Raw genomic sequence first — 23,084 nt, forward strand, 5'->3', positions numbered from 1 at the left:
GGCGAGAGCGGGCGAGTGAGTAAAGAAAGAAGAGATTGATCAGCGGAGGATCGTCGCCGGGCCGCTGGCGCGTGGAAAGAATCCAACGAAGGAAAAACGGAACGACAGCGCGTGAGGGGGAGAGAGAGAGAGAGAGAGAGAGAGAGAGCGAGAGAGAGAGAGAGAGAGAGAGAGAGAGAGAGAGAGAGAGAGAGCGAGAGAGAGATAACGCGTACATTGAGTGTGTTTCAACGTCGCGTTTAAAGCTCCAGCCAAGTCATCGTGTTCGTGGGTGGTGTGTGGTGGTTTCCCCGCGAGTGAAATAAATGCGTGCGCGTTGTACGCGAGCTACAAGGCCGTTAACGAAGTGCGTCGCTGCCGCTGTTGTCGTCGTCGTCACCGTCGCGTCGCCGTGCTATCTCGTCGTCGCGCCGGCAGCACCGAGCCCTCGTCGCCGCCACCGTCAGCGTTGCAACCGCTCGCTTTTACGCGTGATCCGAGCCTCCTCGTCAACCGAGAGTCGGCCATATTAATCCACCACCACCACCACCACCACCACCATCGTCAAAATACTACGCTTCCTGGTGCGCCTCTCGGAGCCTCGTGACGAGTTATCCGGCGAGTGTTTTTCTTCCGGCTTCCCTGCCCCTCTCGCCGCCGTTCAGGTGCCGTGCGTGCGTGCGTGCGTGCGTGCGTGCGTGTGTGTGTGGTGTGCCGACGAGTACCCGGGTTCTCCCTCGAAGCCTTCTCGGTTTTCTCGGGTTTTTTTTCCCCTTCGCCTCTCTGCCACAACCACGCCGGATGACGGCGCGTGTACGTGGTGCGTGTGGCACGGTACCTGTGTGCACGACGAGCGGCATAGTCGACGAGGTGAGTTCCGTGCCGCCTCATGTCTACGAATCGTCTTCGTCGCACGGAGACACCACAGCGGCTCGCCACCCCCGTGTCTACCCCTACCTCCGGCAGCAATACCACCCTTCCTAGGCCCAGTGGTAGCCACACGGTGAGTACATCCTGCACACGTTTTCCCAACGCTCGCGCTGCGCGCCGCGCCGCCGCTACTGTCGTCGTCGTCGACAACGATGACAGTGATGATGGTGGTCCTTTGCGACCACCTGGACAGCGCGAACGTTTCGATGTAACTCTTCTTCCTTCATGCTAAAGTGTACCGCGAATGTATGTACACACATACGCAGCATCATTGATACCGACTGCATGCGTCGAGATGACGCGCGACGTAACGGCATTGTAACGCGTTGTAACGCGACGTCTTTGCGTATTTATGGATGCACGAAGTAGGGCTCGTTCGTGTTGATTAGCGTACCTGCTTATATTGTCGTTACTGCGCAGATTTTGTACGTGATAAAAAAAATTGCGCAGCGTAATAAAACGATATCGTTATTGTCGTGTAACGAATTACAGAATACAAGGGTTGTGGAGTTCCAGGATACGTGATCTTTTCTCATATACATCTAGGATAGCGTTTTTTATCAGGACAATATCGGGGTTCTATACACCATGCGACTTCTTTTCTCATATGGATGTCTATGGATGTGTGGAGCGGCACTGCCGCCTGCTGATGTTGATACGCGTGATATTCACACACGTGATACGATCTTCCCTTTGGATCTTTTATTTGAATGTGTTCAGCAAAGAAAGTTATAGCTTTACAACTGTTGTAAAATTTTTTAATATTATCTTGGTTTCTCTTCTTTTTTTTCTTGATTTCTCACTGAATCTAAATGTACGTACAAACCAATCGTTAAAAAAATTTTACAACAGTTTCAAAGTTGCTTTCTCTGCTAAGTGCAGTCAATGAGCTCGTTCAGAATGTTTATTTTGAAACTATTAGAAATTTTTCGATTCGCTGATTGAATTATACTTTTAGATGTAATGCTCGTTTCTCTACCAATATAGAGATTTATTTTAATCTCAGTTTAACTTACTCTTTATCTTATTCTAATTCTTAGAACTAAGGAAGGATGAAGAATTAGTTGAACCGACATTAAAGTTAAACTAAATTAGTAGAAACGGGCATAAAGGAATAATCCTACCTCAGCGAAGAAGAAAACTTTCAACAGTTACAAAATTTTGTTATAAAACATTCCGCTGAAAGCGGCCATTGACGTGCAGCGTTTACACATGTATCGTTGATGAAATAATTTAATAATATTTATTTGTCGTACGAGAAATCTTTTCAAGTCCATTCATCGGCTACAGAATAGAGTTTCTCAATCTCCAAAACTTTTCTTATATAGCCAATCGATATAGAGCTCTTTTTAGCGATCTTTAAGAGATACAGAATGCTTTCCATTTATAGCCAATTTCTTTATTTCTAGATAACTTTGTCTGAAAGATAAATGAAATATTTGGAAGATATTTAGAAGATATCTCATGGGTAAAGTAATCTTGAAGTGAAGAAATTAGCCATTTAATGACACAAGTCGGCATAAACATTGTTCTGTCTTTCTTAGCATTCCAATGATAGAATGATACTTATGTCGACTATGTGTTATCAAATAGAAAGTATCTATTGATGATATAATGGCTGCTGCGCTTGGTTTGGGCACTCATGCGCTGTAATCTTCATTCTATCTTTATCATTCATTAATCATTACATGCTGAAGGAAGATAAAGTGAAGCTTACAGCGCGTGAGCGGTCATACCGAACGCAGCTAGTACTATATAACATATAGTGACTCATTACATTCTTGTTTACCAAAGATGAAATGATTCATTGCGAAGGTTGTGACACATAAAAAAGGCAGTAAGATATAAGTAATAACGAATTCAAAATGTTGATTTACTTACTACTTACATCTTAAGTTTTTTGTGTACAGAAGACTGGTGTTTACAATTAGTTTTTATATTTAAGAAACCGTCTTAAATTGTCTTCAAATATTAAATCACAATCATACACTGTTAAATTCGTAATGTCATTAGATATAATTTTTTTGGACTTATTTTTTTAATTCACTTTTGTAAGTCTGTTCCTACTTAATATGTATACTTAATAACTTTTAATTAGATTAAGTTTAATTTAACTTAAGAAAGTGTATTAATTTATTTATTTAATCTTTGCTTTGTGGCTTAGAATGACTTCTGGTTTACAGTTCTTTACAATATTATGAACATATATTATAATGGATTATAATAGATAAATGAATATAATGAATAATACACAGTGTGATGTATGATATATATGTAACATAATATAATTCCTAACATAATCTCTAACATAAATTCCTATATGATCTATGTTTAATCTATATACAATATAATATATATGATATTTTATATTAAGTTAGTAATGTCTAATAACAGTAATAACTAATAATATCTTTACTTTAAAATCTTCTTTAACATATCTTTAATAATGTTTGCTTTAAGAAAGTATATTAAATTTAATTTAAAAAATTTCGGTTTATTAGTTACTAAACATATGTTAATATAGATGTACGTTGTTTTGCGTTGAGCAAAGCGGTCCTCTGATTGGTTCGTAACTCCTTAAGACTGAACTTAAGACGGTCTTGAATATAAGAACTGACTATGAATACCGGCCATAGTCTTCAAATCGTGTCATCATGCTACAAAACATCCATGAAATTTATCGTACGATAATAAGATCTCGGAGGTATAGTATACGGAGTAATACCATTGTCCAAATGATGTTGATTAGACATATTGAAATTTCGGTCAACATGAGTTGCTCTATGCATCTATAAGATAGACAGAGCGGCATCCGGGCTCGCGTTCCTGTTGATTATGTACATTGAGATGTCTCGCGATGTAATCTCTTCCTTCTCTACGCGTCCACACGAAGCCAGCCTTTACGTTTGTCAATGTTGATTAGACGTATTGAGATGTCACATCGTGTAACCTTCGTGCCGACATATTCATGTTTATGCAGAATAAGACTCACGTTAGAACAATATTGATTGGATATATTGAGACTTTGAGCAGCGTAACCTCTTTCCTTGTGCATCCATAAATACACGGAATAGCACTCGCATTCTTTGTTGATGCTAATGCTTATGTATTAAACACTCAATCGTCTGTAACCTTTCAAATTCGAATTATACTTTGCTTTAGACTTCACATTTATCGAGTTTACCTAAGTAAGAGCATAAAGGAGGAAGCTGTTAAAATATATCCTTTTTACATATTTTTTTCTTATTTATATCGTTCCTTATGTTTTGAAAAGCATTTCGGTGTTTTTTTTTTTATTAGTAATTAGAACTGAGGTCTAGTTTTTCATTTTCTGATTAACTTGTGGGTAGATTTAACCTGATGATGATAATGTAAAAATTGTATTTTTCTAACTACGATTAATTAATCGCTCAACTGATGATTTTGTAGTAATTTTTAAAATTACCACAAAATTATTAGTTTAACAATTAATCATAGCTAGAAATATACAACAATTATCATTGAATTTAATAAGATTAAATTTAAATCTTCAGACACAATAGAAAAATACAAGCAAGGAAGGAATAATACGTTTTAACTTATCAGAAACCTTCATATTCTCTGGGATATACGATTTCTGATAGATTGAAATCTGTTGCCAGTGTTTTTCAGTTATGTCTCAGATTTTGATTTTAGTTACAAGTTAACTAGAAAATGAAAAATCGAGCCACGTACATACATATATATAAAGATATGTTTTTATTACATTGTTGTTCTTATTAGAGGCTTACTTTACTAGAATGAATATTATAAAACAGAATTATGCAGATATGCAATATATATTTTGCTATTATTTTATTTATAGCAAAAATGCAATATTTTATGGTAGAAAGCTTTATAGATTTTTTTAGTTATTGTTTGTTTATTTTGTTAAAAGGATCTTATGTGAATTTTATTTACCCCATATACACATCTTTAGAATCATTTCTAAAGATATAGAAGCTGCACGATGTTCACTCAGGTAGTGCAAGTAAATATATCATTAGACTCGAAAAATATTTAGTACAGCAATATGTAAAGCTGTGTCTTTTATTCAGAAAATTGGATGTGTGCGATCTCACGTATCAAAGGAATATATTAGATCGTTGATACATCTCGAGTCTACTCTCTTTTGTATACGAGATATCTTATAGAAGATTCTGCACACTGCAAGAATATATTCTGAAAGGAATTGATCTTTTCCTATCAAGCTCTTATACCTGATGTGCTTGCAAATTTTTAATTCTTCATTTAAATTATTTAAAATATAATCTCTGGAAATAAAACCTAGGAGATTCGTAGCTTTCAGGATCTTTGAGAATATTTATTATAATAATATAATAAAAATCTTTATAAATTAAGTTTCAAGAATATATTTTAAACCATAGATTTAATTTAGTAAGACTATTTTAATGCTTTTATAAATGTTTTCTCTCTAAATTGGCATTTGCAAATTTATGGTAAATCTATCTTCTTTAATTAGAGGATAACAAATTTTACAATATTTGTGAAATGGATTTTTATTTTTGAATACCAAATTACTGTATTTTTTAATTAGAAAATTTTTTTTGTCTATAAGTCGCTATACATTTTTTATCTCGATCGGATATCCCTTATATGAATTTATACATAATAAGTACCATATTAGCAAAGTGAACGCCATAGATCAAGATTGTACGATATATTTCGTAAACATGTCATATTATTGATATCATCGGTTGTTCTTGTGTTCGTTCATGCATGTCTTTCATTATTTTCGTCCTTTTTTTAGGAACGCATAAGAGAGATTGCTCGACGATTAATCATTCTCCTTCCGGCACCCCGGCCTCTTTAATACCGCGTGCGTCCTACTGCACCATTTGCCCTTTTACTTTAATTCGCGGTGACGAGGGTACGCTCCCTCTTCGCGTCATTGTTTTTGACTTCGTATAATATATTTCTCACGTCAGCGTAAACATTTATAATTAAATGCATAATTATGAAATAATAAACGTGTAAGCACAATTGCACGTGTCGATATAAATATAAAAATTTCTGCCTTGATTTAAAAAAATTAAACACAAAAGTGAAAAACGCTATATTCGGTCAAGATATATATTTTAAATATTTTTAGAACTTTTTTAAAACAATATTAAATGGAAATCGACCGAATTAAACACAAATAAGTGGAAAACACCGTATTCGAAGGCAGATTTTTGTACCTAATAATAATTATTTTTATGAATTTATATAATTTTCAATCGATATAATTTGCTGGAAATTTATAAAAAATGTTGTGTTAGACATGAAGATCCTTTTCTAATTATATATATTAGTTATTGCGATTAATATTATCATATGCATATGCTTTAAATAGTTGAATTGGGAGGACACACGAAATTCGGGAGATTTGGGTTTGAACTCCGGTTGAAGTGATATTTTCGGTAATAAATTATTTTACAAGATTTTAAAAGATACTTAAGTATCTTCTCAGCATCAGTAATAATAAATTGCTCATCAATTTAATATTATTGATGTTAATAAGCATCTTTTAATATTAATGATGCATTATTAATTTGTGATGTTATTATTTCAGCTTTAATCTAAGATTATTTCACGATTGACAAATAATTGCATAACGCACAGTTTACTTGAATTAGAAATTTATAATTACAAAAAATATTATTATAGGCACGAAGATCCTCTTTGATCGAATATGGCGTTTTTCACTTATTTGTTTATTCAATTTCATCGATCGATTTTCACTCAATATTGTTTAAAAAAAATTATTAAGGTAGTTATACCCTAAAACACATTGTTCAATTGAAACTTTCGTTTCATGTAATTTAGTAAATTGTATTAATACATACAATGCCTGTAAAATTTGAATTCCGATTTACCGTCCCGTTCTTGAAATATATAACCGATTAAATTTCACATATTTTTCTATATTTACTATTGTATTATAGCCATTTCCGCCGTGATATAACACGAATTTTCATATAGCAAATCGCATTCGAGAAGTTAATGAAAAACGAGTCACATGTAGTTGAATTTATGAAGAAGCATGTGTAACAAAACCGTAAATATTCACCGTATGATATTAAAGTTTGAATCAATAAAAAATCTTGATTTTATACATTTTTTCGAGAATTGACGAAATCTAATAGGTATGGCAACGTTGCAATTTCAATGACAATGCGATTGCCATCATATAGATTTGGTATATCTCGTTTTTCATTAAGAGTGAGGTTATGCCACTCTTATCGTTTCTTCGCAAGAGCCGCTTTGCATTTTTCTTTTCTTGTTAAAACTTTACTTTTAATATATTTTCCTTTATATCATGATTGTGCGGACATTTGTCTTTTATATATAAATATTTTGACAGCGGTGCTTCAGTGCTTTGTGCCATTCACTGGTATTCTACTCGTAAAAATGCGACGTTACTATGATCTAATTTCTCTTATGTATTATACGATACGTAGATTTTCTTTCTTTTCTTAAATTAACTTATTTCATCATGATTTAATATTGCAAGTGTATAAAATACATTGTTTTTTATTCTTAGATTTTACATAACAATATATATTGATTTAAATTTAGAGTTACGTTTTGAGTCTATCGTTGACTCGTATAGTTGGGATATAATCATCTTATGTACTCTTTCTCTAAAGTTTTTTTCTTCATAAGTCCTTTCTTCATTAAACTGTTTGCTAAATACAATTTTATCGGGAGAGTATACGACTTTTTTAATGCCATGAATTATCCTATCAAGACAAAAAAACAAGAGTAAAAAAAAGACGATGTATATGTATATAAGAGAACGAAGGAGACTTTTATTTTCGCGAGTGTGGCATTAACTATTTCCACCACGTACTCGTGTATTTTAATCCCAGGCTGCGCCGCCCTGGCAATTAGGAAGAATTACTCGGGATCTGGCGTTCTCCGCTGCAAATACCTGCAACATCGCGTTGTTTTAATACAGCAGCGCGGCGAGAGGAACGCCCGGCGCAGAAATAAAACACGTGATATTAATTTATTGATACATGATGTGTTATTGATTTCGTTATTGTCGCCAGTCATTGTGTGCGATGCACGATTGTTCCGGGTATAGATAAACGCGCAAGGCGATTATGTTTTTAGTGCGAGAAAAACATAATAAGCGAAATGAATGTTGCGTTTCACGCGTTTTTTAAATCCCTCGTCGCGTATTCATTAGGTAAGCACAGTGAAAATACGAGAATGATTTGGATCACTGATAAAAAGGACGGATTCTGTCTCTTTATTTTTTTTTTTTACGTTTGTCTATAAGTGGATTAATTAGTACAGCATAAACAAAATATAAAATATAAAATAAAATGTAAATACGAGTATAATATATTATATTATTATAACATACGAAACAGCGAAGTTTGGGTGTGCTCTGAATTGAGTTACAAAGCAAAGATGGTTTCTTTAGTTCTTAAAGAATTCTAGTTAAAGGTGGTTAACTGGCTTTCTTCTTCAAATCAGCAATTCAATTAAGCACTATCGAAATTTAAAAGATTCGTGATCGCGAGGCATTATTACGTTATCAATTGAAATGAACTGATAAATTAATCATACGACAGTCAGTCATATTTATGACTAAAACATGAGGGTATATTAAAACGAAACTGCGCGGCCCATTGAATTCATGTCGGGACGAATAGCGACGCTTCAAGGCAATATAATATTCGGTCTGAGAGTAATTATTGGCATCGGAGATTAAGCGGCATTAATAGAACGGCAGTGGCAAAGCCGCGCATTGTTTCTGTATCCCTAATTACGTCATACGACCTGTATCGGGGTCATGTACCGCAGTCGAGACGCTTTCCGGAATACAGGAATGCCGATTTCCCCCGCCGGCACTCTGCACTGGGAACGCGACTGTACAATGCGAGAATCGCCATATTACATGTTTCGTTACTTTCTGCATATTACTCTTTTCGTCTTTCTCTATTTGGCCTTTTCTGAAAATATATCTTGCTTCAAATACGGGTAATAAAATGCACTGTTAAAAATACAATGTTAATTTTAACATTTTATGCATATCTCAGAAAGTTCGCCGTGCGTTTTTAAATTAAAGTTAACATTTTATTTTCAACACTGTATATAGAAAAATCAAACGTCCAATTTCTCGAATTTCATGAAAAAAAAAATCGTAAGATAAAAAGTTTCGTAAAATGAAAAAAGAGTCTCATGCAAAGTAGATTTCAGCCCTTGACTGTGAACGTTGAAGTAAATTTTTGTTTAAAAAAAATAGTTTATAAACGTATACTTCTAAAGATAACACACCAAGTAAGAAGAACAGAAGTAATTCAATTCACGATTTAGTTCTGCGTTCTGTGTCGCATTTGTATATACGTGGCGTAAGTTTCACAGTTAAAATAGCTTATACGGTTGAGCGAAAACAACATCGAGGATTATGCAGATCGTGGATTATTGCTTGAATATATCGGAAACTGCGAAGGGCTAAATATAACTGCTATTGATATTTTATTACGATCGTGGTTTGTTTTTACGGGATCGTGTGATCTCGCATTTATAGATATTATTGACTAATAATCGAAGAAAATAGACGGATAAATCCGAACGTGTAAACTCCGAGTGCTTTATCATATCGTAACGCTTTAAAATTTCACTATGCAATAATAGCATTATTATTCCGATGATGTGCAATTGCAACAATAACTTGTGAGCTTTCCTACAAAATTAGAATCCACGAGGGCAGTGTTACTATACGACGTTATATATATTTGCGGTGTTTAAAAGTTTGAGTTTAAAGTTAAACTGCTAAATTCTAAAGTTAAGTGAGTTCTAATTAATTCTGTCTTTTTTCCTTATGTCGTTTCTAAACGAAAATAGAGAAAGAAAGTAGACGAGGAAATTTTCGTACTCTTGCAAGAAAATGTCAATCAATATTATATTTATTGTATAACAATTCATCAATTGGATACAATTTATTTTAATTTGTAATAACATTTTGTGTAATAACATCTTGTTTGCGTCCGATAAATATTCATTTTAAATGTCCATATTAATGAATACGATTTTATGTTAATTTCAACATCTGTCAAATAATAATTGTGCTGTAATACAGCAATAACTCGGTAGCGAGTGAACATAATATTTCCATACGATATTTCCATAATATTCTAAACGTGAATTTCACAGTTGATGTGGGAACCGATATATTCACACAGGCAAACTATTTTGTGCAACAATGTTTATAATGCAATAATTTTGCAACGGTACGTTGCGTAAACGCGTTGGATCCAACGTGTAAGCGCCAGAGAACTGCCTCGAAATATCTCTGGAAAGAATTCCCGCAATTAAAACTGTAGCTATACCCCGCTAGTGTGTGATTCACGAGAGGAATTTTATTATTCTCGGCGTTGGCGGATAGAAAAGCCATTTTACGGTTTCCGTTTTATTAACTCGGACAATATAAAGTGTCAACGACACTTTATAATATAGCAGAGTTCGAATGCATTTATCGCCCACAAGTTGTGTGTAAATTTATTTTCATATTTTTTGTGAAATGTATGTGATCTTGGCTAGTATGTGATTTACCGTAAAAATTTCTAAAAACTCAGAAATTATCATACTTTACTCATTAATGTGAAATAAACCATGAAATTTCATATTAACTTGTGATGTTATGTCTTTTTTAGAAAATAGTAAATTAAAATCGAATAATAAATTTGTCCATTTTTAGTAATTTGTCATAATTTTCTATATCGTCGAAGATAAATGAGTTTTGATATGACAATTTTTTCAGACACACCCGATATAAATAATTATATTATACGATTTTATTGTAATTCCGCAAGTTTATTTTAATTAATTTCATTCTGGAATTAAATGAGTATATCACGAGAAGCTTTTCTAAGCCAATCATATTATTATGATATTTCATCAGCGGAAACAATTTAAGTTAATTCCATTGTTCGTCAGCGTTGAGTTTGCTTATGGAATCGAGTAGCTCATTTCGGAACCTCTAGCTGGAAAATTTAATGCTTGTTTATTAGCCGACGAGCGCGCGCAGGTAACATCGTTGAACGATTATATAACGCATCTTGCTGGCTCATCATGTTAGTCATAGATTTACACAAAAACCGTTAATGGGCTTTTCTGCTCGCGGCGGCCTCCGTCGAATGCACGTAACGCGTTAAAATAGTACTTTATCACTTTCCATTAGAAAAGTTATTAACCCGGGAATAATGGTGCGATTTTTCACAACGTGAAACGAGCGGCGTAATCGATCACTCCGAGATTCAAATTCGTTTTGCACCTCCTCTTCGAAGGCTTAGGTCGTCATGTTTTTCTGATTGATGCTTATTATTATTTCAGAATAACAGATATATTTTTATTTTATTACATATTTTATATATATATATATATATATATATAAGGGAATAATGGTGCGATTTTTCACAACGTGAAACGAGCGGCGTAATCGATCACTCCGAGATTCAAATTCGTTTTGCACCTCCTCTTCGAAGGCTTAGGTCGTCATGTTTTTCTGATTGATGCTTATTATTATTTCAGAATAACAGATATATTTTTATTTTATTACATATTTTATATAATATATATATATATATATATATATGTATACACACAACATATATTTATAGATTTCTAAGCATTTAAAATTTTTTGTTAATGAAAAAGGATTATTCTTTTCCATTTTCAAAAATAATTTCATCACAGATATTCTCATTATAATTTTTTCTATTTTTAAAATAACATCCTAATTTATTTTAAGAATATTTCTTATTTTTGTTTTCTTTTATTATTGATTCAATTTGTAATTTTAATCGAATTTTTTGAAGGCTTCTTAAAAACATATATAACATTGGTTAGCACAGTTTGAAAGAATGAGATATGTACATTTATGATGAAATATTTTTTGAGAGAAATTAAATTACGTATTTGGTGATTAAACATCTGCACATACGAAGCGTTGTTTACTTTCCTCAATTTCATCGCATACAGGTTTCCGTATGGTTTACGTACTTGGCGCTTCTTCGTTCCTGCAGCTCGAGACTCTTCAACAAAAGTTGTCTCCTGTTGCTTAGTAACACAATGCGGCGCATGATTCCACCTATGTCACTGAAATGTACTCGCGTTAAAGTGCATCCGAGATGAACTACAAATACATTCTGTAGTTAACTATTCGCACATAATTGGTTTGCTAAAAGAGAATGTAGAGGTGGATAAGAGACATCATTCTCATTTATTATTTGTGAATAACATCGTGTTATTTTAGACTTAAACGACAAACAAGTGCTATTATTTATTCTATTAATTTACAAGAAGTCCTTCACTTTAAATAACGTACATCTTACCAACTGTATACCTATCTTGTCTTGATATTTCTGCTAACAAAATTTATACTTTAAATCAAATTAAAATGGCGCCAAGTTCATTTTTTGCAATTTGGTCACTACATTCTATAAAAAATGACGAAGAAAATTTTTTTACATGCCAAATGATACAGTACATTCTACTATCGTAAAAATTATTTCGTAATTCTTTATAAAATTTCTACAGAAATTTAATTTAATAGATACTAGTCAATTTAATATTGGAAATCACTAATTTTAAATATTAACAACATATTAACAACAGTGCTTTTAATATTTAAATAATTAATTATTATCTTCCTGTGTTAAATTTCTGTAAAGGAAATATGAGAATACCATTTACAGTATCACTTACAAGGAAACGTGCGGCTACATTACAAATGATATGAAAAATACGTTACTATAGTTGAAATATCGAGTTTGAGAGAGAGAAATAGGTATTCTAGATAGTTAAAATCTTGAGATTATATGAATTCTGTACCTGACGTGGAATAGTAGAACCTGTTTGACCATTTCAGTCTATTGTTACATATAAATATCTCGAGAACTATGCATTTTTGACAAAAAATATTTAAGAAAAAGTTGTAAGGTTTGACAAGATGATTGATGTCTATAAAGTTAACATTCCATCATTAAAATTTCATAGTTTTGATTAGAGTTCTTTTCTTTTCCCAACAAGATTTTAGATTCAAAATCTAACTTGCTCATTCGGTGGTTCTCCTCAAATCTTTCCTCATAATTTTTTTTTACAAGCAACCTTTTATTTTAATTTTTTTCCAAAAAGTGCATCGAAATATGTATCTAAGTTAAAATAATCAAACATGTTCAATATCCATACTATCCATAGAACCTCAAAAACATTGACTATTTAAAATATCCTATTTCAAAAGTGATTTGTAACATGATCTTTGATAACATTAGTTTTTTAAATCACTTTTGCAATGTAGCACGTTCCTTTGTCAGAGTTGTGAATCACTGCTTTCAGAGGGATGTTTCTTCAGTGCGTTTCTTAGCAATAGCATGAGATACGCGATTAGTTAGACGAGGCGTTCTCTCGCATGCGGCCACACTGGCTTCGTAAATACGGTTCTTGTTAGACCAGTCGTGTGTATATCGCACACACGTATCGCGATACGCACGATACCGTGTGCATACGTTACCCGACAAAGCCAAGTAGCAAGATGAGAAACAGAGAGAGAGAGAGAGAGAGAAAGGGAAAGGGGCAGAAAAGAAGAAAGAGGATAGAAATGACCGTCGCTATCTCGTCTGGACGAACGACATCCGACATCCGACTCTCGAATCACAAATTTCCTTATCTAAAAAAGAGATGGATTTTCGTGTTTTGAAAATGTTTACATGTTATTAATAAGAAGACAGGATTACATCACTGTGTTCGGAGAACTTTGAATGAACCATACCTCGCTGGATTTTCCATGCTCTCATATTTTAACTGCCTGTGGCATAATAATATTCATGTTTATTTCGCGCGAAATCTAGTCTGGAAGTTAAAGCGAACGAAAATTTTGCTGCAAACAAAAAAATTATATATTTTTAAATTACAGGCACAAATGATAAAAATGTGAAGAATGACAATAACCGTTATTTTATGCAAACATAGTTGCCTTGCCTATTAAGACTTTCTCGTAAAAAGGAAAATGTCGATATGATAAAAGAGTTTCTACTCGATCAATCTTCGATCTTCGGTCTCTCGAGAATCTTCGACAGCTGCTGATGTACTTCTTCCCAAAGCATACAGTTCCACGTCAGTAGATTTATCCGCCGGAAGTTTTCGCGCGCATAAGTAACAGACTTCGTGCTCGAAAATACCAGACAGTTTTGCGGGGCGGGGGAGGAGGTCTAAAAAATATAATATATACAAAAGGCATGATTCTTTACAATTTGTAAAAGTAATTTATTTTTCTATTTTTGTACAAAGCTGATTTTTCAGGTTTTATTAAATTCTATTTGTTATTTGTATTCGATTATTCTATTAATAATTTTTAATTATTTTCTATATATATATATATATATATATACTATTGTAAGCGTTATAAAGAAAAAGAAAGATAGAAATTCGAAAAGAGAGAGACTAAAGTTATCGCACGAATAACTTTATCCGACAGTCAATTAAAGGGGAAGAAATCAGGCGTTAGGAAATGAAATTAAAGCCCTGATTAGTAAACTATCGACTATTGCTGCGCTGAAGAAGTTCGGGATAAGCTTCAAAATTACCAACGTAAAGTGAAAGGATTAATCAGGATTGCCGGGTCGTGCTTCGGAAGTTTCACTAAATTTCCGAGTTCCTGGAGAAAACAGGATCCTGTCTTTCTCCTTCCTCTGTAGATTTAATCAGATATGATATCGCTTTAATCTCACTGTTCAAAGTAGAAATATCGACGCAATTTAATTAGTAAAATGTCGCGTATGTCTTGAATCGAACCACGATATATAGAGTTCATAAAATATTTGGTATTCACATTCGTGCTCGTTGACGTTTCTCACCAAGAATCGTTCTACATGTTTGAGACATGTACGTGACATGCCTGCGACACAGTCAACAAAGACGAATTCTTTATTGCGGAAAAAGCTACAAGCTGAACTCGCGAAGTGGCAATTCGTAAACCACAACTGTTTTTAACGGAATATTTTTGAGAAAAATATTGCTGTTTATATAATTCTTTTCACTCTTGAAAAATGTCAGAGCACGTGTTTCTTTTTACTTCGTTTTATCTACTTGAATAGGTGTAACGTTTGTGCGCGCGCATGAGAGATAGATATACCTCTCTATATAAGGACAGTGACTTTATTTTAACGCGACTCATTCTTTCATGTATTACAAGCGTTGGCGAATTTTTATCGTGAAGGTAAGTCTATTTATAATAGTATGGATTTTTTTTACGTGACATTTGTGCCTCGTGTAATATTACACAAAAAAAGACTGGAAAAAATCGATGTTTGAAATATCAAACTTTATTTTAAAAAAAGCTATAATTTATATTATATTTATTTGGTTCGTTTGATCCAACATATTTGTTGCTTGCGCTTTCGGTTACGCTGAAGGCAACACGCTGTAACAAAAAGGTAAAAAATGCCACCGACTGGGATTTTGAATTAAAAATCTACACACGTATTAAAAAATTTCCTGAATCTAAATAATATTTTCTTGAATAGTATCAAGTAAATGGTTTTTTTTTTATTGAAAATAAATATTTATTAAACGTAAACATATATAATATTAAGTATTACTTTTTTAAAATAAATATTTATTTATATCACACAAAGAAATGTTTACTTAATACTATTAACAAAAAATATTATTTAGATTTATGAAAATTTTTTTCAGTGCACATTTTCTATATTTTTGTGTTTCACAACTTATATACAATCTCATCATATAATATAGATGTATATATATTACATTTATATTGCATTTATGTACAAAATGTGAGAAATAGTTATCTTTTTCTATTTGCAAATCAAATTTCCGGTCAGTACTGGAAAGGTCGGAAAACTCCAGATACTTCCGACTGATATCGCAGTTTCTATCTCGTACTGTATAAGCACAAGTGAAAATAAGATCGCAAGCTTACAGTCGGAAGGTTGTATATATCGATTTCTATGGAAGCGAGAGTTTTCGCAGTCGTATAGCGCTGTTTTTCCCTCGTAAATAGAGTTTTATTCCAACACGCGTGGAAATCACGTTGGGACGAATTTCTAACGACGCTCATAAAATCACCGAAGTTACACAAAGAACATGTGCATACGAGGAGGGGAGGGGAAGTGGGAAATAAAATTCCTGTAAGACATGTTCTCGATAAATTGACATGGCACTTTCGAACGTACGGCGCGCAAAAGATCGCGGATGCTGCTCGGTCTGATTACTTCCGACAGAACTGCTTCTCTCGCGCATTTTTACCCTCGTGATTTTTCATCGACTGCACGCCGACGCCGATTTCATTTATTTTTCAATCTTGTTTCGTCGACGCGCTCGTTTCACAGCGCTTTATGGCAACCCCCCTCCGCTGCATGCGACTTCTTGGGCACGGAAACGCAATTTTATTTTCATACAGATACCTTTTCCTCCATTAAGTTATTTACGTAGCTATATATAAATGCAATTTTGACTCAAGTAAATTGAAACAAAGTACCGTATTTAACCTTGAATTACTATTCATTTGAAGTGTATTTTTCGCGCTTGATAAAACAATTGATTTTAAAACACATTTTACTTCATTTAACTTCTTTTATTCGACTATAATATAATTAATTTACTTTTGATAGCTTAATTTTTATCGGTATTTTTCAATTATTTTCAATAAAATCATTGAGAAATGTATACCTATCCAGTTAATAAATTTGTGTAATACTATACGTTCAATATATATAATTTTTATTTCACTATCAATAATCATCGTCATTTGATCCTTTGCTTAATTTGCTTAAAGTCGGAATACAGTGCGCGCGTCCGATCCACGTACATAAATGATTGTACATTTTGAAAATGTTTTGCGTTATTAATTGTGTGAGCGATCAAATTTTTAATAAAATTACGCAAGTCGCCGAAAATGGTTGAATGAACGAACGAGAAGCATTTTCGTACGAGCGATATGTGTATGTATATATACATATCTATTTTTTTTTCGGTTAAACAAAATATTTCTCTTATTTCCTGGGAGCGAGCTTTCGAAATCATAAATTCTCCAGAAAGACAAGAGACCTGATCGGTAGTGCGATCCGAGTCCGGTAATTACATTTTTATTCATCTGCAGCAGGAATCTTTTCTCGAGTATATCCACATACAGGACACACATAGGTACATTACAGATATACGAATACATCCGTAAGACAACCACTCTTTTATTGCTTCAATAAGAAGTACAAAGAACCAAAGAAACGAGACGCAGTATATTCAACCAAATATTCGTTAGATAATTTCGTAAGATTAATACTTTTGTAAAGCAATATTTTACACACAGTAGAGTAATAATTAATACTTTAGATAATATAAACTTTCATTTGCGAATAAAATCTACCGCAACGTATTTATTTTTCTTCTCTGGCGTCAATTCGTATAATTCTCGGGATAATTTTTTTTCGTGGTAAATGTGGCTATCGATTTATTTTCAATTTTTGTATCCGTTAACTCGAGAAATATCTCTGTTCCAAGTATAGTAAGTGAAATATCACTGCTATGTGTTATTTCGCTAATTGGAATTCTATTACGAAAGCATGGAGATTTTTTTTTAAATATCAACCGTGATGCAATTCGTTTTCAAATTTATTTTTGTACATTTTGCTGTTCAAAATAAAAATCGCCGACACAATTTAATTAATGAAAGAACGCATAAGTTTGCCAGTGAAACAGACAGAAATACCTAATTTTCCAAATGTAACCGGGAAATCAATTACACTAAGAGTTCATTTTTCAATTTTCTACGCTTCTCTTTTCGCTTGCTAGGAAATTGAATTTATTGAAATAACGCTGGATATAATTTTTACTTGAAAATGTCCCAGACCTCGATCGATTACGCTCAGGAAAAGATTAAATAACTCGTATTGCCATGATACTTTCTTCGAGAAAATTTGAAAAATCACACAATTAGGAAAGCCAGTCTAGTCACTTTGTTTCGTCAACTTTATCTCTTCCGCTTCATTTTCTTTCAATGGCGCGACTTCTCCACTAAGTTTCTCCTTCCTTCGTACAATTTTGTTATCGTACTTTTCTCTTCGCGATTCTATCTTCTTCTATCCTCTTTTGTTCTCAAAAGCCATGACTTTCGTGTGGGATCAACGACGCTGAAAAAACATTTTAACGTTCCTACTCTAAGATAAAAAAAAAGATTTTTCCAGCTGTACAAATCTTGGAAAGTAGAGAACGTGAGATTTTGTTATTATATCCGTTAAGTTAAATGATCGATTATGGAAGGAAGCATCGAACATCGATCAAAATTAAGATTGAATATCCCCAATAAGCGTCGCGGAGTCTATAGAAGGAAACCGAACAGGAAATCGCAAAGGGGTAGGCGGGCGAGAAGAGGCTGTATATTAAAGTCCAGCCGTATTATTATCGTTCGAGTAATTCCAGGTCGGTTTTTATAAGATTTAACAAGAAAGACGGTAACAGAAGCTGAACCAGACGGCGCAACGCAATGGGACATTTATTTCTTCGCCGGCGCTTTTCAGTTCAGTTCAACGTGAACTTTTTCGATTTCAATTAAAAAGTTACTGCGATTTAACTTTCCGTCGCCCGTCCCGGTCGACCTGGCGGTGGCTTTTGGGATTAAAAAAATCCAAAGGCATTTTTTCTTTTCCTTTTCTCCATCTCTCTTTTTCCTTCGATCGTTGTGCACATCTCGAATTTTTCGGCGCGGACGGCGATTTTCGACGCTTGCCGTTCATCGAATTTCGATAATGTAATTTTCGCGTGTACAGCGTGTCCCAAAACGAAACGTTAACACTTCTTTATTTTCAGAGTTTCAATATTGATCGAGTTTCTCGGTTCTTTTCTTTTAGAATGTTCAGATCTAAAGAGATAGTTATAAATAGATTAAGTGACATCTACAGAGATTTTAAGGCATAAAACTTGAGCTTTTAAGTTTTAAGTCGTAAGAAAAATTGACAATTATACAACACAATTATAACTTAATTACAATTATAACTCAATTACAATTATAACTGATTATTCTTCTTACATTTGATCGTGATTGATCAATCTTTTATGAATTAAGATTTAAAACTTAAGTTTTACGCTTTAAAATCTTATTGTAGACGTCGCTTTAGAAATCTTTACACGAAAAAGATGGTTTTGCTGAAATATCTAAAAATTTAGCTTGATACAGATCTGAAAATAATTAAATAGGACCAAAATAATTATGTAGAACACTTAAATTGATTGTTAAAATATCAAAACTTTTTGCAGCTTTGCTCATTATATTTGAAATTTCTATATGTAATTTTAACAGTTTAATAAAATTATTTTTATATCTATTTCTTGCTAGATTTTTAAATCAGCAAAATTGTTTTTTCCATGTAGAAATCTGGAATTTTTCTTAAGAATTTATTGAAATTAGTTTCTCAAAGGATCTAATGATTATCATTCACATTCGAAATGATAATAAATTGACCTGAAATTTAGACTGCATAAATGAGTTTTAATTTTAAAGCACCCATTATGTACCAATGAACAATAAAAATGGTTGAATGAAATGAGAATAAAGTACGAGTAATTACAGCGCATGTATAACGTAAAAAATTCCAACCGCTGACTGAAAGCAATCTGCGTCTCGAGAACAACTTTTCCGACGAAAAGGATGTTTGAGCAAACCTATATAACAAACTGATGATTGCTTTTCTTTCCGTGTCCTTTCTTCGTGCCTGCAGGAGAGGACGGAACATGCTCGCAGTTCTTTCAGTCGTTCTTGTCCCACGCTCGAACTACTATTTTTATTGGATAGGAAAACATGGGACGTTTTGCAAGAGGGTAGGCCAGACCTCGTAGTTGTCAATTCTTAATTGAGCCGAGTACCATAAATGACTAATGTACACTTTTTAATTTTGCGAAAAAACATTTGCTAAATCGTCATATTTTACTCATTTAAATGTAAATTAAGTAATTGGTTCAATTTATTTTAACTTAATTAAACGCATAATACTGGACAATTATTATATTTCACGATTTAGTTAATTAATTTTGTATTTTTACATATATTTTATACGCTTACATAATTATAAGTTTTTTTGATTATTAAAAAATGAAAAATATAAATTGAACTTTTAATTTTGGTTTAAGATAAAACGATGAAATATTTATGTGAATAAATGTTTTGAGGAACATTTGAAACTTACAAACCGTCGATTGTTTTCGTAAAGTTTTATGCTTTTTATATGTGTTGTTGTACATTACGTAAGACGACAATATGAGAGAAAGGAAGAGATAAAGAAAAAAGGGAGAAAAGAGAAAGAGATTCGTTACAGCCGGTGATCGGTAAGAGATTTGTAAATACAGTACTTGAGATTTACGTGTATTCCAGAGCTGTCTACTTTGGGCACATTTTGGTTGGTTTAGATCTTACTGAGTGAAATATGAAAGCACCGAATATTAATGGGGACACTCGTGGATCCTAGGCGAGCTAAGGAATATATATGTATTCGAGCTAAAAGATCATGAGAATATTTGCTTTTCGGTCTCTTAGCGTTTATTCGTGCAACCGACATTATTGGAGTATTTCAAGTATCTCTAAGATAACATTTCCTACAAGCTACAGATATTAATTAATTTGCCTTCCAGAGGCAATATGAAGCAGAAAAAATGATTTGCTTTGGAAAAAAAAACCGATAAATTCGGAAAAGTTACATAAGTCTATTTTTTTTTAAATAAAATAATCGAAAACCGACAAGCCTCTTATCACATCCAATGCGAAAATATTTTATAATGGAATAAAATAAAGTTGCCGGTTTTTAATTTATTTTTTATCGATACCGAGAGAGTATGTTTTGCGATAACCCAAGTTAAATTAAAGCATATACCGCGCTATCGACGCTGATAAATTAATTAGCCCTTATCGATCGAACTGTAATAGGGAAATCTGAAAATATCGCATTTATCGAACTACGAGATAATTGCATTGTTTCAATCCAATCGTTTGAAAGTGCAAAGTACGGTATTGTATATTATCTCCAGATTTTTTCATAGCATTTTTAACTAACAATAAGACTTATGACATCGTGTTTATGTTTGTGATCATGTTCAATTTGTGTGTGTAAAATATATAGCGAGTATAAACATTATTTAAAAAATTATATTTTTTAGAGAACCATCTTATATTTTTCGATTATTTTTAATGTCGAGAACTCTTTTCAGGAACATTCTTTCTCTTACTCAATTAAGAAAAGCATCGTATTTGATGAGAACAGGGTGGAAGAAAGAAAATTAAAAACTGTTACAACGTAAGGAAATATCCAATATTCGGATTATTTCTTTTCGACGGATCGTTCTTAAGATATTGAATTTCGATATTCGATATTTGCCTACAAGACAGACAACGAATTTCTGCACGATTGGATATTCAGATGGCAGATTATAAACAATTCGAAATACTCGATTATATTGAGGTCAAGATGAGATCCACGAGTATACGTATCATTTTAATGAATTTTTTTATTTAACATGTGTACTCTCTATTACGATTTAAGCGTATACATCCCTCTTAACAGTTTGATTGTTCTGCAGTTCGTTAAAATAACGCTAATCGTTTTTATTTGGCTACTAATTCAATAATATTGAAAACTAATTCAATAATATTGTATATTGCCTATTCGTCATGCACGACGATATTTTGCTGCGTCAGTGCGAATGTTTTAAAAGATTATTTTAAAACTCGTTATACACACATACAAGTAATACCAACATGTTACTGTGGTTTTCTACGAACTGTTATTTTTATCATAAATAAATGTAATAAAATGTATAGATTTATTTATTGTAAATAAATGAAATATATTTAATTAAAGGATTTTACTTTTTTTATAAATTTACGTAAAAACAACGATATTGTATTTTTGAGAAAAGAAATATTTGTAACACTTAAAAATATTATACATTTGTACATTTTTGTAATTTAAAAAAAGATCTGTAATATTTTATTATTTTTACGTTCTTATTTCTATTATATAATTCCAAATGATGCGAACAGTGAAAAATGCTATAACTAAGGAAGTATATCTGCATACGAATTGTGATTCTTTACTTTTAATAGCAATAGTTTCATGTCGAGATTTATATTTTCATTTTGCACATTTGAGGACTGCAAGTTTTATTTTCTTAAGAGATTCTAACTCCAAGATTTTGTAATCTCTCTTAATGTAAGTACGTACGTATGATGGATGCCGACATACGTGCGCGAGAAAACGTTCCTTTTTTCTATTCTCAAGATTCACCTTGCATTTCTGTCTTTTTAATATTAGATAACCTTTAATATTAGATAACCTTACGTATTTGAGCACTAGGAACGATCCAGGAAATGTGTTTCTTGTTTTTTTTTCACGAACGGATTTTATTTGAGTTGTTTCAATTACGATGATGAATAAAGCGGCGCAGTCGTTTTTTACTTCTTCAAATGATATTCCGTCACGATAGCTCCGAGTTCGACGTCATAAATATTCAGAAAGAATTGCATACATGTACATATCCACGCTCGTATTTCGCACGCGTCACGTAGCAACTTCTGATTTCTTCGAAACCGAGCACTTTTTCGTCTTCGCAAGCGCGCCTCACAATCAGCCGATACCGGTCTTGTTTGGTCAATACAAAACTCTGAAGCAAGCGGATGCACAGCCACTTCCATCGAATAGTCCAATTCCGATATATACAGACAAATCGCGATTGCCGTATATTTTTATTATTTTCTCTAATTTAATTTTTTACTGATAGCATGCATGTGGAATGTTCCATCCAGCACGTATTGAAAATAGATCCTTAACCCTTTATAACGCACTCTGGATCTTACATTTTTTTATGTAAACAAAATTTTTTAAATTTCTTGGCACAAACTTTAATTCTTATTAAATAATAGTTTTAACATTTGAGTTAAATAACTATCTGGTAATGGATGTTGGAAAGCTATTTTGATTTTTTCTGAAAGTGTTTTTGAAAGTTTAAATATAGTAAAAAAATTTGGGCATGGACAAAAAAGATTCAAAATATCTGGAGTAAATAAAAATATGTGTTAATATTAACGCTACAAAGAGTTAATATTACTTGTCTTTTGTATTTGAACAGAGAATATT

General features: G+C 32.9%; 1 protein-coding gene across 1 annotated transcript in view; it reads left to right on the top strand.

Annotated features, from left to right (window-relative positions):
* The first annotated feature begins 761 nt into the window (after positions 1-761).
* LOC108778487 (uncharacterized) overlaps positions 762-23,084 on the top strand; it is a 68,622-nt gene continuing 46,299 nt past the window's right edge. The window contains exon 1 of the mRNA XM_018545695.1: positions 762-982. Coding sequence (XP_018401197.1) covers positions 869-982 — 114 coding nt within the window. The 5' untranslated portion in view covers positions 762-868. The remainder of the gene's footprint in view (positions 983-23,084) is intronic.

The sequence above is a fragment of the Cyphomyrmex costatus genome, unplaced genomic scaffold (assembly GCF_001594065.2).
Source record: "Cyphomyrmex costatus isolate MS0001 unplaced genomic scaffold, Ccosl1.0 scaffold5, whole genome shotgun sequence".
In the NCBI taxonomy this organism is placed as follows: Eukaryota; Metazoa; Arthropoda; class Insecta; order Hymenoptera; family Formicidae; genus Cyphomyrmex; species Cyphomyrmex costatus.